At 39.3% G+C, this 16,602-nt stretch overlaps 1 protein-coding gene across 7 annotated transcripts in view; it reads left to right on the top strand.

Moving 5' to 3' along the window:
• Positions 1–16,602, top strand: part of Fry (FRY microtubule binding protein) — a 392,985-nt gene that overhangs the window by 270,093 nt on the left and 106,290 nt on the right. For all 7 annotated transcript variants that reach the window (XR_013423443.1, XM_078016146.1, XM_021730283.3 and 4 more), the window contains 3 exons: positions 2,425–2,596; positions 4,364–4,496; positions 8,856–8,963. Coding sequence is in view for 6 of the 7 variants with exons in the window: in XM_078016146.1 (XP_077872272.1) it covers positions 2,425–2,596; positions 4,364–4,496; positions 8,856–8,963 (413 nt within the window). In the remaining variant the exon portion in view is untranslated. The remainder of the gene's footprint in view (positions 1–2,424; positions 2,597–4,363; positions 4,497–8,855; positions 8,964–16,602) is intronic.

The raw sequence follows: 16,602 nt of genomic DNA, 5'->3' as shown, positions 1-16,602 counted from the left end.
ACATCTTTTGATCTTACAGGATTATGGAACAGTTTATTTGTTAGTAGTTGGTGGTTATAAGGCCAAAGGCACAGTCATGAGCCTCCTCAAAAGCAGACATAGGATTAGAATAATCTATGAAGCAGATGTCATTCATTTGATGAAATATGTTATAGGGTAGTTTCTCCAGAAACATATCCTGTTTATTAGGTCTTAAGTAATATTTTGGAAATAGCTTGTGGAACAAAGTCTGGATATCTAAAGAGTTGTCATACCATAAAGCACATCACACCACTACTCAGCAGTTATATCATTTCCAGGTAAATGTCTTGCTATAGTTTGAACCTAGGTAACTTCCTGTATATCCCCTTATCCTCGTGAGAACTTGTTTATCTGTGAGAAGAGCAGCTGGGTCATCAATTTCTCTAACTTTTGCCTTAATCTAAAATAACATGGGACTGGAGGTCCTACCTAGTGTTAGAGGCAAGAAATAAAAGGCAAATAAATTGGAGATGAAAATAGAATGTTGTCTTCTTTCACAGGCAACATGACTATCTATGTAGAAAATCCCCAAGAACCTACAGAACCCCTGCTAGAATTAATAATTGATTTTAGGAAGTTTGCATGATACAAGATAAATGAACCAATGGATTTGTGTTTTATAGTAGTGAACAATTGGAAATTGAACAGTTTGCAATAATGCAAATTATTTATGCAAATAAATGCAAAAAAAATACTTAGCAGTAAAACTGATAAAATACATTGAAAACTACAAAATGTTGAAATCAAAGATGAACTGATTAAGTGAAGAGAAATATTAATTATAATAGACTTAAAGACTTGGTGTTGTCAAGAGTTCACCTGTGCCCAAATTGATCTATATAAACTATAATGCCAATAATAATTCCAATTAAAATCCTTGTAGCTTTTTATGAACAAGTTGATTTTAAATTTTATATAGAAAAGCAATTAGAATAACTAACATAATTTTGAAAAAAAGGAATAAAGTTGGAGCACTAGTCAGCATGATCTGATCTTAGAATTTTTATAGGTTATACAGCAGTCACTTCCCCACGTGATATTGGCAGAAGGATGAGTATAAAGACCCAATGATCAGAATAGAAAAGCCAGAAATAGACCCATGCATAAATGGCCAGTTTATTTTCATTGACAGATCTAAGTTACTTCAATGGATAAAGGATAGTTTTTCCAATAAATTGGACAATTGGAAATCCACCTGCAAAATAATGAACTTCAACCCATAAATAAGTCTATAAACAAAAATGAACTCAAAATGGATCATAAATTTAAAGGTAAAATCCAACACAATAAATATTCTGGAAAAAAAGATTTTAAGAGAAAAATCTTTGTCACCTTCAGTTGTGCAAAAATTCCTGAGACATGAAACTCATAAATTATGCAAGAAAATGTTAGTAAATTGAACATTGCCAAAAATGTTTAAAAGATCTACCCTTTAAAAAAACAACACTTAATGAAGTGGAGAGTCACAGACTGGAAGAAAACATTTGCAAAATTCATATCTGACAAAGGACTTTTTCCAGACTACATAAAGAATTCTTATAATTCAATGGGAATAAACAACCCAATTTTTTAAATGCACAAAATAAAAAGGCTCTTCATCAAAGAAGAAATACAAATGGCTTATGGAAAGATGTTCAGTGTCCTCTATCATTAAGCAAATGTAAAACTAAACACCACAATGAGATGTGCTGGGAAGGGTGCAGAACAACTGAGTCTTACACTCTGTAGTGAGAATGCACTGTAGAGAGCAGGTGTCTTGCCAGGTCATCTTTCAGAACTAATATTTTGCCTTACCTAAGCCTAAGACAGGTAACAGTCTGGCCCAGGATGGCCTTTCTTCTTATACACCCCCTTGTTTTAGTAATAGGTTCCATAGCATTGCTAAGTTCTTAAAATTTGTTCTCAAACTGGCTGGCCTTTGTGAATCAAAAAATCAATTTGATTTTCGATTCAGAATAGGTGATATTCATTTTGTGGTTCACATTTGGAACTCTGAATGCTTCACTCCATATTTGTGAATTAACATGTGTGGTATCTCTCTCCTTCTAGAAAGCATAGGGCTTTTTGTTCACCTCAGTTTACCTCAGTTGCAGCAGTCCCACAGGATGACCATCTATCCCTCTGTGGTACACTCCGCCTCCCTTGAACAAAATGGTTTGTAACCATCTCAAACATGCCCTCCAAGTTTAATGAAAACCTTCCCACTTGTTTTCTTATAATGTAGCAACAGCCATGGAAACAATATTTTCATAGGTGTGGCCTATGTTCTTGTGCCTTTTGATCTATTTTCCCATACTGACCTAGATTGAAAACCAAGCAGACTTTCTCTGAAAGACAGATGTTGTAATTCACTGCAGAGCCTGGGCCTTTCTTTTTTTCTCACGGATGCATTATTCCTCATAGAGAATGAACATTGGTTTACGGGCATTCTTGGTAATAGCTGACAGCCTGCAGCAGAAAGATGGTGAGCCTCCCATGCCAGTGACAGGAGCCGTACTCCCCTCTGGAAACACATTGAGAGTCAAGAAAACATACTTGAGTAAAACGCTAACTGAAGAGGAAGCCAAAATGATAGGTAGGTGTCAAGTGTGTTAGAATGGGGGTGAAGCATTTAAAATCACTCACCTTTAATGAGGAGCACTTTAAAAAAAAAAAAAACTTTGTAAAAGTAACAGATGAGACATTCCAGTGTTAATTGTGTGGATGAATTCATGCTGCTTTTTATTTTACTGCCCTTTAAACTTTTTAGAACTTTCTGGTAAATATTTTGCCCTTCACATGTTGAGTTTTATGTGAATCTTTTCAAACCTCTAATATTGATTATCTACAGTAAATTTGATTATATACAGTAAATTTCTAAGAAATCTGTGTACTTTGGTAAATAATCTTCTTTATAATTCATTCATTCATTTTCAGACTACATTTTTTTATTTTTTAGTAACGTTATCTAATTTGTATTTTAAACATACCATGTTCTACAAAAAGTCGTTATATTGTAAATCTAATCTATATGAGCTTAGTTTCTTTTAAATTTAGCTATTTTAATCCAAAGAGATGAATATTCACACTTGTTTACTTCTTATTAAATACCCAAATTTAGAAACTACTACAAACTTTTTAAAGGTAGTTCCTGGATTCCAAAGATATAATGGAAATATGTACAGCAGTTTTGTTGCTTTACACTATTTTAATTATGTAAAGCTTTTTTCAAAAGACTCAATGCATGAGAAATAGTAATTATTTCATTAAAGTACAGTTATTTGCTTTTCATTGTTGTATGTGTACTGTGAATATATGTAAAATGTAATATATGTAACATATATATTATATGTACATATATGTAACTATATGTAATATGTACATATTTGTTTTCCACTGTAGGACACTGACACTGTTTAGTGAGAGTAATAACAAAATGACTAAAATATGTTTTCTTTCATTTTAAAATTTATAACATAACATCTCATGATATTTTGCTACAAATAGAATTAATACATATATTTCAGAGAACAATCTGAAGTTAGTAAAATCTTAACCCAAAATAAGAGTTGACCTTTATTAATATAATCACTAGTGATGATGGATTTTCTTATGCTAACCAGAAACTTAAAAATTCAAAATGTGAGCCAGGCACAGTGCTGCACACCTATAATCCCAGTGGCTCAGGAGGCTGAGGCAGGAAGATTACAAGTACAAAGCCAGCATCAGCAACTTAGTGAGGACCTAAGCAGCTTAGCAAGGGCTGTAGCAATTTAGTAAGAACTTATTTCAAAATTTAAAAGAATTTTTTTAAAAAAGGGGTGTGTGTAGGGTGAGGATGTGGCTCAGTGGTTAAGTGCCCTGGGTTCAATCCTTGGTTTAAAAAAAAAAAATCAAAATGTGTATTTCCTTGTTTGTTTAACTCTGCTGGAAAATACTTCCTATTGAAGTATTATAGTTATTATTTTTAATTTGTTATATATGACAGCAGAATGCATTACAATTCATATTACACATATAGAGCACAATTTTTCATATCTCTGGTTGTACACAAAGTAGAATCATACCATTCATGTCTTCATATATATACTTAGGGTAATGATGTCCATCTCATTTCACAGTCTCTCCTTCCGCTTACAGTTATTATTAATTTAATGTAAATGATTATTTGGTGAACAGCTGCTAAGTGTAGGGCATTATGTCAAGAGCCACGCAGAGGGAAATTGAATCAGATGCAGACTCTCTGCTCAAAGAAATCATTGGCTTATAGGGTCTTCAGTAAAAAACAATGTTATAGAAGATGAACTAAAGCTGTTCTTTGATAGTTTTAGTCAAGGTTGTAACTATAATACATGTTTTTCAGGCATGTCCTTGTATTACTCTCAAGTACGAAAAGCTGTAGACAACATTTTAAGGCACCTGGATAAAGAAGTAGGACGGTGTATGATGCTAACCAATGTCCAGATGTTAAACAAAGAACCCGAAGACATGATCACGTGAGTACAGTGAGGCTGTTATCAATGAGGGATTGATCAACCAGGCCTGGTGACGCACCCCAGTGATCCTAGCGACTCCGGAGGCTGACAGAGAGGATCACAAGTTCAAGGCCAACCTAGGCAACTTAGGGAGACCCTCTTTCGAAACAAAACAGTAAAAAGTGCTGGGATGTAGCTCAGTGGTAGAGCACTTGCGTAGTATGCCCGAAGCCCTGGGATCCATCCCCATCACTACAGAAGAGAAAAAGGAAAAAAAAAAAAGACCAATTAATGAAGCAAAAGATAGAGGTAGATATTCTTTCTTTTTTTCTTTCTTCTTTCTTTTTTTTTTTTTATTCTCACTTCCTAGAATCAGGGATGTAAGAAGTGCCAAGGGTAGTTTAAATAAATAAATAAAAATACTTTGACATTGCCCAGCATACAGAAGGCCTAGCGTTCAATTCCCAGTCCCACCCCCAAATCTTTTTTCTGATATTCAACTGATCATAAAATGAAGTCAAACTGCAGTTGATCTATTTGGGTTATATTTTGAGTACCATTAAGCCCGCAAGTTAGAATATGAGACACCTGAACCATTTATTGGTCCACATTTTTCAGAAGTGACCTTTTGTTAAAAAAATAGAAAAAGAAGGTGATCTTTTGTTCCCAAGCTCTACCATATCACCTGTGATTCAATGACATCCCAATTTATACATATCCCACTTTATAAATCTCAAATTAATTTGTTTCCAATGGAAATTCCTGCTTAATAGTTTCAGTGAAACTGTGCCATAGATTTTAAGAAAGCATTTATAGTACTAAATGTAGAACTCAAATGTTCTTTGCCAAAATCAAAAGCTGCGTTTGTGTTTGAGCTCGGCGGAGGAAACCTGTACAACTCACATTTGCTATTTTTCACTAATTTCAATAAGAATTAAGATTTGGTTCTAATTCTACATTTTTTTAAAAAAATTGAGACTTTGTCATTGAACTATGAATTAGATTTTATTTGGCAGCTGTGGCGTAAATTCCTAAAAACATAACTAGGAAGATTTCCTCTATTTCCCAGCATAACCAGCCTCAAATATCAGAATTAATCTGAAATTGTTACCTATATAGAGGTCATATTGTATGAATTTTATCACATTGATAGTAAATGCTCAAGATTAAAACAGTTGAAGTATAGAATTATTTTAAGTATATATTTAGTAGCATCTAAAATGAAAAGCCTCCTCCTAGGCATTTCCCACTTGAAATCAAATCTGTGAACATCCCTTAGCTTCATGTGATTCATTCCAGAACTCTCCCTGTATAAATGTACTATATGGAAATACCAATGCGCTTCAACTTATGGTGGGGTCACATCCCAATGAGCTTATTCTAAGTTGAAAATGTTATACATTGAACATGCATGTACTACCCCTACCCTACCCAGCAGCCTGTCTCAGAAGCACTGTGCCCTGGAGAGTATCAGTTGTTCTCCTTATGATCTCAGAGCCAGCTGGGAGCTGCCCAGCATTGCAAGAGAGAATCACTTGTCACTAGCCCTGGAAAAGATCCAAATTCAAAGTTCCAAGTAGTTTCTACTGAATGTAACTCACTTTCACACTGTGGTAAAGTCAAAAATTACTAAACTGGGGAACATCTGTACTTTTCTTTCTTTCATTTTTTTTGGTAAAAACAGAATTATACAATGCATATTATCCTATAGCTTGCCAAACATTTGATTAAACCACATAGAGGACATACCACTATAGACTTTTCAATCAAAATAATAACAGAATTGAGATTGAAAAGACTGATAACATTAAAATTACTTCTTTAGCTTTTTAGTTCTTGCCTCATAAGTTAACAGATTATCCATAAGCCTTTAACCTCATTACTCCATATTCCTTCAATACTTTAAAGATATTTTTTATTTATCCTGTAGAAAACATAAGAAATACTTTAAAAATTTCTTCCATATAGTTGTTTCCTATTTAAAATATTAAAGAATTAAAGAGCTTTAAAGGAAAATCATAGTTATATTCAGGAAACATCAGAAGGTAGATTCAAGACCAAAACAATATATTCAAACATGTATAAGCTTAAGTATAAATACAAATATTCTACTTAAGTTTTAACTAATGCCTCACATTTTTTTCTAGATTCTTCTTTTTCCTATTCATCCATTTTAAGATTCCCCCAAATAAGTCTAGGAATAGTTTTCATGTTAGACTTTAAGTAGATCCCAGAGTGGAAAATCACTCATTGCTTCATTTCTTAAAAAGAACAAGGAGAAATGTTAGGGAATCATATAAGCATTTAGGGGAAGAGGGTGGAGACCACAGAGTACTAATGGGAACAGTCATCTGAACTGGTATTTGAGGTTGTCCACCATGTTCCCAGGCCCTGGTTTAAGGTTTGAACTTGAACATTGAGTATTTTGTGTTACTCAATCACCATTCTTCATTTCTTTTGTGGCTAATAAAAGTAAGAAAGAAAATAACAAATGTTAAAAAATAGTAATTTTAACATCTGTTAGTAAATATTCTTAATTGTGTTATTTTGGGAGTTCACATGGCTTCCCATAAAAACCCCAGAGACAGCAAAGACTGCAATAGTAAGAGGAAATCATGCACCAATTAATTTCTAATCTAGGCTGGATTTATCAGCTTGGAAGTCTGGCAGAGTTCGCCTTACACTTCAGGCCAGGCGCGGTCATCTCTTTTCCAGCAGATATGAATATAATCCCAGCTGTTTACAACATCTGGTGAGCAAGCTAGAAGAACTGTTTAAACTGTTGAGACCACTCACAGCTATTGTGGGTGTCATCCAAAGACATCTCTCTCCTTCGGCTGATTAGAAACCACAGTGCGCCAGCTTCCTCTCTGAAACCCTCTTTATCTGATGCCACAGGTCCAAGGAAAAAGAGAGAAAAAAAATATCTTACGATCTTCTACAAAAGCAGAATATTTTAGAAGTCAGAGTATATATCTTGCTTTTCATATGAACAGTTTTGCATTTATCCTTCACTTACAAAAGCATTCTAAAAAATAAGGTCACAGCTCAAGATTGCTATTAGATGATGATCAGATTTGGGAATCCTCCTTGCAAACACTTGTTGCTCTTCTATTCTGGCCACCATTACTGTTCCCAGAAGTGATTACTTCTGTGCCACTTCACATTTTCATTATTGTGTCTGTGTCCTATTACTGCTTTAACTTTGTAACCAATTTTATATTTATTCTCAGAAGACTAAATCATCAGAATATGGATATGTTGTTACATATTCTCACTTAGGTTATTTGAAATATCTGATGAATAGTTTAATTTCTTATAAAAGTTATCAATTAAGTGGTTAAGAATCAAATAGTTACCTATTTAAATATCTAAAACTTGAAATAACATATTACAAAATTCAGTTATTCCTCTGAATCTACGGGAAATTTTTTTCAGGCTTTCACAATTGTTTCCCAATTGTTTGGTATATACAAAATCCTGGAAATATATGCATTTTCAGACATAGGCATTCATTAAGTCCCTTTTATAAAATGGCATAATATTTGCATATAACATAACCTATGCATTTCCCCCCATATTAAGCCTTCTGTAGGTTACTTATATATAAGAAGTAAAAAATGTATATATAGGGTTTTACCTGTTGTCATGAAAGACTTAGTTTGGAAACATTTTTTTTTTTTTTTTAATGGGGCTAGGTGGTCTAGAGAAGCATGGCACATCAGGGAAAGAAGCTTCCAGATGTCACACTTGTAAAAGGGGCTGTTTTGCATATATTAAAATCCCATTTATTAATGTTAAATGGAGGAACGACTATAATATATTTCTTCGTGCTGACACAGTTAAGCATTTCTGTGATTCTAGTGTTTTAAATGCAGGCCACAGAGACCAAATAGATCCCAACTAAATGGCAAGCCTATGATAAAATGCTCTTGATGGAAGGGCAGCAGAATAAAATAGACACTAGTATTGCTGTAGGTATATACGTGTCTGTATAACCAATGTGATTCTGCAACCTGTACACTTGGAAAAATGAGAAATTATACCCCATTTGATTCAAAGGTATGATATGTCAAGATCAACTAATAAAAAAAATAAAATAAAATAAATAAATAAAATAAAAAGTAAAAAAATAAAATAAAATGCTCTTGATAATCAGCATTTGCAGAGATATGTAATTCTGTGCTACATTTATATTTTTAAAAGTTTTACTAGAAATGGTCAAACTGTAAAGGGAATAAACAGAATACTGGACCAACACAAGCCTGTGATTCTGAGGCATGGATTAAGTTCCAGTCTTCATTCCCACACTTAACAAATGGTTTTAAGAATTTTTCACGACCTTTTGACCTATGTTTAAATTTTGTCTTCAAATGCTAGGGGTGAGAGAAAGCCCAAAATCGATCTCTTCAGGACCTGTGTTGCTGCTATTCCTCGACTGCTTCCTGATGGGATGTCAAAACTTGAACTTATTGACTTGTTGGCCAGGTAGGTGAGACATCATTCGACCAAAACTGATCTTAATCCTTTGTCATGGTTCCTAAAAGAAAAGAAGTCCATATTTAGAGTCAACAAAAGTTTATTGATTAAGGTATTATTTCTATGCATGGGCAGGAATGAGTAAAGAAATGTTGCTTAAATTATTATTATTCCCATATTCAAGGGCTTTAAAATTCAATTTAGATTGAATACATGAACGCATAAGGTAAGCAGTAACCCAGGGCCTGGGAGTTCACAAATTAACAGCACAAAAAATGGATACCTGAGTCAGTGAGTAGCCAGGTTACTGTGCACTGAGGAAGTTGACAGGTGACTCTGGGGGAAGATGAAATTTGAACTGGCTTTGGAAAGGAAGGAGGATTCAGGAAGGCGAAGGAAGTGAGTCTGGCTGGGAAAGAGTCCACTCAGGTCTGACCCCTCCCCACCAGGGACCAAAATAGGAGGGTAATGGGGATCTTAAACTACTGTTAGTACTTCAGAAAGCTACCGAAAATCCCTTTAACCCCCTCCCCAGCCTCCATAAGAATGCACAGTCCAAGTAGAACTTGAAGTTTATTTGCTGTGAGTGAAATTATCACGGTTCAGTAAGCTTAGTTATTTTCTATTGGTCTGCAGCTCTAGCTGACGTTATGCATACCTTACATTTAAAAATCAGAAGTGACGTATAACCTAAAAGCAGGGTAGAAAGCAAAATCATGAGTTTCATGGAGTGGAAGAAATGGGAACAAAGTCATCATTGGCTTAGAAATTAAAAAGAGTTGGGGGCAACCCAAAGATAAAAAGAATTATCAGTTTGGGGAGGTTAGTTTTCCATTGAGTCTTAAGTATTAGTACTGGTATTTAGACAGATGAAGTTTTAAACAGCGGAATAAAAGGACTTTAAAATGTCATTTTAGGCTGGTTAATCTGATAATGGTGGAATAGAGGAGAGCTTAGGGAAGGATAACAAATATTAACGCTGACCCAGTGAGAGATTCCCCATGCCTAGCCAATATTAGAACCTTCTGCCAATATCCTTCCCATCAGTATTCAAATTAATAATCCAAATTGCCACCGTCATGTGACTACACCTCCCAAGACTCTGAGCATTCCGTGGAGTCTCGTGTCTCAATTCCTGTGGTCATGGTCCTCTCCCAGGGATAGCCAGTCCAGCCTCTCGCGCTCACCTCTGCTCTCGTGGAATGGCTTTTGTAGCCTCCTGTCCTTCCTTTCCTCTTCCCAGCACCGGCAGCAGAACCTTCAGTGAAGCTTCCTGAAGACCCATAACCTTCAAAGTCACAGCCTTGAGCCTTGGTGCTCGGTAACCAAGGCTTCTACCCTCCCAGCTGGTGTTTGTCACCTGTCATCCCTGTTCTTCTGTTGTTTTTGTTTGTTTGTTTCACTGTCACCAGCAACCTGGAGCCCAGGATCCCTCTCTTTTCCATTCCACGCTTAGGACCCACTTTAATGACATCAGGTTTTAAACAGTTGCACCTTAGGCCTTTCCCCCGACGAAGCCTTGCAATGGGAGTGTGAGCCAAGAGCACATTCATGGGAAAGGGGTCAGGCAGAGGAGAGAGGAAGAACTGACCCCGGATGGAAGAGGGGTTTCCAGTTCTTGGTCACCCCAGAGGACCAGAGGGTGGATTTCCAAAGTCTAGTGAACACAGTGACTTGGCAGGAAAACGGAGAACAAATCAAAACTGTGAGACCAGTGCCAGAATAACCTGGAGACCCAAGGGACCCACCTGTGAGTTTGTCACAGCCCACAGTAGAGACAGCACTCCCAGGAGACTTGTTCCCACAGAGGAGGGGTTGCCGAGTGAACAGCTGAAAGTGGCCACGAGGCCCCTGAGAGCTCTCTCCATGGCCCCGTGGAGCACTGCGGAGCTGGGGCTGCCCCAGGATCAGATGAACCAGGCTCAATCTTCACCTTTCCAAGGGACACAGAGGAAGCAGTGGAAGGAAGCAGTCCAGCGGGAAGCCTGAACTTGGCACCCTGCTCGACATTTTACTACCTGTGTGACCTCGATGGGCTATTTAGCCCCTCACCCTGTTTTCCTTGGTAAGACTGGAGGGGTACGAGAGGCCTCTGCACTCTGGTATCTGGTAGGAAAAGACCAGTTCCCTGAGGCGGAAGGAAAGTGTGGTTTGCTCAGTGAAGATCTGATGGTTGGTATGAACACGAAGGCCCTGGAAACCCAGGGCATGTGGATGACAGTGGCACTTGGGTCATGCTGTTTTGTGGCAAATCTGTCTAGGAGGCTCTCACCTCGGGGATCACCTTGGTAGCTTAATCCAGGGACGCAGGAATCTGCAGACCAGACGGTGGTGCCAGGCGTGTGGGAAGAGAGTTCTGTTCGCCACGGCTGGAATGTCAGTGCTATTTATAGCCTGTCCTGTTTATTATTGCCTACATTCTTACGGAGCCCAGAGCCCGGGGTGCTGTTTTTTGTGTTTTTTTTTTTTTTTTTTAAATGAGGGAAAAGAACAAATATTCTTGAAAATCCAAGAGAAAGACTCCACCGTATCGGAAGTCCATGAAGAAGCCTTTTCCATAAATTTCGCAAGAAAAGAGGCTGTTCTCCTGGGGGAGTGCCCCGAGTGTGTGAGCCACATGCTGGGTCCATGAACCTGTGGGACCTCTATGACAAGATGAGGCTCTTCAGAGCCCCTCAGGAGGGGCAGAGGACAGAAGCGAAGTCACTCACTCACAGAAAATCGGGGTTGGAAGGGCCACCCTCTACGTGATACCCACCGAGTGGTCACACTGGGGCCAAGTTGACCTGAGACCTGGTCTCGTCAGACCTTTGACTTTCCACCCTTCACACTCACATCCATGGTTCAGTTTTATTTGAAATGCTGGTTGTGCCTGTAATTGGCAAAACAAGACTAATACCCTCAGCCTGCTCTCCCTCCCAGCTCAGCCCCCTGTGAGGAGTTTGAAGGACACGTCCCACACGGCTGCCCCCAGGCCTGATGCCAGCATTTTCCGTAGTGGCTGAATACCAGACCCTCAAGCCTGGGACCTACAGTGGCGTGTTGAACGTGACAGTGACAGTGACAGCCTTGTAGGGAATGAAGCAGGCAGGCCAACACCTCCAGTTACTAAGTTCCTGGCTTTATAGGTCTTGCTCAAGCTGGGTGTGAGGCATCTTTCCCTGTGGGCTCCCTGGAGATGTGTGGGCCTTACCAGCCTCGAGGGAGACCCCTAGGGGTACCGCCTTCTGACCCTTAGCAGAGCCTTCCCTGCTGAGCTCTCTGGGCCCCCCCAAGATTCTCCACATAGAAAGGGGGGCTTTCTTCTCTCCCCAGTGACCAGGAGATCTCTCGCTCCCTTGCCCAATGTGTCCTGCTCCATTCTTGGAGCACAGGAAGATTTTTTTTCCCCCAACAGTCGAAGGCTCCTCCCCTCTGTCACTTCCTCCAGTGCATCTAAGGGTTTGCTCTTCAAAATTGACCCTCCTTTTTCAAAAATTTGTCCTTGTTCATATGATCATAGTGTTTTGAGAATTAAATAATGCATATAAATCACTTAGAATAAGACCTAGTACAAAATAAGCTCCCCCCAAAATTCGTTGTTTTTAAGTATCTTCACATTTGAATGATATATATATATACCACTTTGTACAATGCTTTTCCTATACATTATGTTATCTAAGCTGGATATGTATTCATCCCTGATTTTAGACAAGGAAGTTGAACTTCAGAGGAGTAAAACTGTTTGCCCCAATTCACAGAACTTTCCTGAAACCAAATGTCATTGATTTTATACCATTGTGTAAGCGCCACTTACACAATGTTTCCTTATAATTTGTGGAAACGTCTGAGGTAATACATACACAGTTCCACAGTCTTCTGTGGCACCTGCACTACATTAGCCACTGTCTTGCGTTCACGCTTCTTGTATGTATGTGTTGTGGAAAGCAGTTAGTTTGTTTGGTGTATCTGACAGGGAAGTACTTCCAATAGTATATATGGCTCCCAAAATTCACTATTTCTTCGTTTTCATCAAGATACAGTTTAATGCTCTGCAAATAGCTGTACGTCCATTCTTTAAAGACCCCTGAGGCCACCACCTAATGAGCTGGTACAGTGACTGACAGTGCATTTATTAGCAAGCCCTCCTTCTGGAAATCCTTATCTCCTGGGCTTCACCTTGAAACCCCGTCTTCCTCTGCTGCCCCTGGGGACATGGTGACATTATTGGGCAGCAGCTTCCTCCTAATGACCTTGTTTTTGTCTTGCCTAGTTCAGAGGAGGAAGCTTCTCCTAATGATCTTTTCTTCAGGATATGGTTTGTGAGTTTGAAATCCACGCTCCCCCCCCCCTTTCATTGGCAAAACAAGTGAACAGCCACATTATTGAAAGCTACCGGGAGTGGGAAGCCTACCTTTGTGCAGGTGGTTTGCATTAAAAGTATTTATCCCATATGGCCCACCCAGAAGGCTGCTTTGTCCAAGTTCTCGTTCTCCTCATTTTAGAATATGTCCTACTTAATTCAGCCACAACCTTGTGTGAGCAACACGGCCCTTGGGATCATGCCACTTGCTTACTCTCGATCACAGCAGAAGGTCCCTGGAACCGTGAGCGGTGGCACACAGGGTCTGTGCAGCATGTGCCTGCATATTTGCTCTCTGATCTGAGCAGTCGTAACCATGGTCACAGCTCCCGATGCCAACCGCTTGGAGGGACAGCTGCAGTTAGTGTTGTGATATTGGTTTCTCTGGGTATATTTTACTGCTGTGTCCCTGTGGAGACATTTCAGTCCCTGTCAGTGATTTTATTCATGTGTATCCATGCACCTGAGACTCTGAGGCTCCTGGGAACCACCTCAGTTTCTTAGGAATCTTGTTTGAGAGCCATCTCCTCCCCCGTAGTCAGACTTCTCCACATGTTGCTTCTCTTAAAGTCTCTCTGTTCTCTTTTCCAGGTACTGCCACTAAACTTCCTTAGAGGACAGGGCTTTATTTGGCAGGCAGGGGAGTTGTACTCTTAGTTTGGAGTCTGAACTCCTCTGCTCTAGTGGTCCAGTTTCCCTATGGGACATCCCAGCTGGGAGTTGACAGAGTTCCCTCACCTCTCCCTGACCTCAAAGGACTTGCAATAATGGAGGCCGGTCTCCTGCTGCTTTCCTGCAGAGCTCAGGGACTCAGAATGGCTGGATGTCTTTCTCATTTAATCTCGAGTCATCTCTTCCTTTTTAGTTAGCTATTTTTTCCTATTTTGTGTTTTACATAAATCTTTACCACCCCATGTTCCTCATTTGCTTCCAGAGTGACTTGTCCTGATGGGGTAGTTCCCCATCGGTCTCAGTTCCATGGCAGGGAAGACTTTGTCTTCTATAAACATTCTGCTTTTGCCATAAGCTGGGCCTTCTATCCCCAAAGCCCCTTCCTCTAGGAGTATCTTTGGGCCCTTTCACTGGCGGAGCATGTGGACACCATCGTTCCAAGAGACATGGCCACCTTGAACAGTACAACTCCACAGCCTGAGGCCCCCAAAGAGTCCTTCAGATGATCCTGAGCTGTGGGCTGGAAATTTAAACAGATTCCAGATTGCAACTCATTCATGAGAGCAAAGAGAGAGAAGAGAATTGATCTCATTTGCAAAGCTGACAGCATTAGCTCTTATTTAGGCTTCTTCTAGGTAGACCACGACGTGGCTTTTATTCTCGGTGCTTTCCTAGTGTTGGTTTTTTTCTGGCTACTTAAATAAAGTGCCAGAAAAAGGGGCTTACACAACAGAAATCTGTTGTTTCATGTTTCTGGAAGCTGCAAGCCCAAGATCCAGGGCTTTCTGCCTTCTGTGGAGTGTGAGAACTTGTCCCCTGGCTGTGTCCCAGGCTTCTGGTCATCTGCAGTGTTTGACTTTCCTTGGTGTGTAGAAGCAGCACACCGAGCACTGCCTTTGTCTTCCTGTGATGTCATCCCAGTGCACCTGTCTGTCTCCAAGTGTCCTCCTTTTATAAAGATGCCAGTCGTATTGGATTAGGGGACTCTCCTCCCATGTGACCTCATCTGATTTGGCTAACCATATCTGCAGTAATCCTATTACTGCAGATCGTAGTCACGTTTTAAGGTACTGAGGATCAGCACTTCAACACATGATTTTTGTGGGGGACACAATTCAACCCACAGCAATGACCCATATCATTACCATCTGTTAACATCCATTCAGTGAACTGCATGCAGTTCCTGGTTATGCTATTGCTTGCCCTAAACATGGTGGGTTTTTATCTGTGAAAGCTTTATTTCCTAAGACATTTGGAACCATAGAGAGGAATAAATGTAATAAATTGGAATAATAAATGTAAGATGAGAAGATGACTTCAAGAACAGTTTTATAAACCAGTGATTTTAAATCAGGCGGGGCCCAGTGGCACAGGCCTATAATTCCAGCAGTTTGGGAGGCTGAGGCAGGAGGATGTTGAGTTCAAAGTCAGGCTCAGCAATGGCAAGGCACTAAGCAACTCACTGAGATCCTGTCTCTAAATAAAATACAAAATAGAGCTTCGATGTGGCTCAATGACAGAATGCCCCCGAGTTCAACCTCCAGTACCCGCCCCCCAAAACCATTATAGACTGCAAAGATCCTTTAGAGTTACTTGGAAGCAAAGCAGGTATTTCCTTCCCAAATGAATGGGCTTCAGGCCTTCTACCCCAGCTTTAGCAGAGCAACTCAGATTTTCTGTATTATATATGGATGAATTTATATTAGATTCTCCAGAGAAACAAATAATAGGATATGTATATTGGGGAAAAGGGATTTTTTATAAGTAATTGGCTAACACAACCATGGGGGCTGGCAATCAGAAGTCTGAAGGGTGGGCCAGCGGGCTGGAGACCCAGGAGAGCCAAGGTGACAGTCTGTATCTGAGAACTGCCTGCCATAGAACCAGGAAATATCAGCTGAAGTATAAAGGCAGCCTGCTGGAGAATTCTGTCTTGCTCAAAGGAAGCCAGTGTTTTATCCTGTTCAGGCCTTTAACTGATCAGATCAGGCCCATGCCTAGAATGGAGAGCAATCTGTTTTCCCCAATCAACTGATTTTCATATTAATCCCATCTAAAACACCCTCACAGAGACACCCAGAGTGTCTTGGCCAGTTATCTGGGCACTGTGGCCCAGGCAAGTTGACACACAAAATTAACCATCACAGAGCTCTGCATAAAACTTTGTTGAAAAATAATGGTTCTGCTACTGGTGGAAATAGAAAGTTTGAAAACCCCTGCCTTAGACGATCCTTAATTGGAAGCCCATGGTAAAGGCCTGTGTTCTTTCAGCAACTCTAATCACTTAAGAACTATAGATTTAATTGCAAAAGATTTTCCTGAAGAATTATCCTAGAACTTCCTTCTTGGCGTCTTTGTAGAACTTTATGGGCTTTCAAGACAGCAAATATATTCCCTCTTCAGTGTAAATCTGTAACCTAGAGAGACTTTCACCTGCTTTTTTATTGTAAAATTTGGACCAATTGGTGTTTTAAGAAAGGAGTTTGCTTAGCTTATTAAGCTTTTGAAATACTGTCTTCTTTTAATAATGTATAATTGGGGCAGCTTGTTCTAGACTTGTTCTGTGGAGAAACATATGGATTATTGATTAGAAGTCCTGGATTGGAATCCCGGCTCTTTCCCCTGATACATTAC

The sequence above is a fragment of the Ictidomys tridecemlineatus genome, chromosome 6 (assembly GCF_052094955.1).
Source record: "Ictidomys tridecemlineatus isolate mIctTri1 chromosome 6, mIctTri1.hap1, whole genome shotgun sequence".
Classification (NCBI taxonomy): domain Eukaryota; kingdom Metazoa; phylum Chordata; class Mammalia; order Rodentia; family Sciuridae; genus Ictidomys; species Ictidomys tridecemlineatus.
This window is presented reverse-complemented; position numbering and strand designations above follow the sequence as displayed.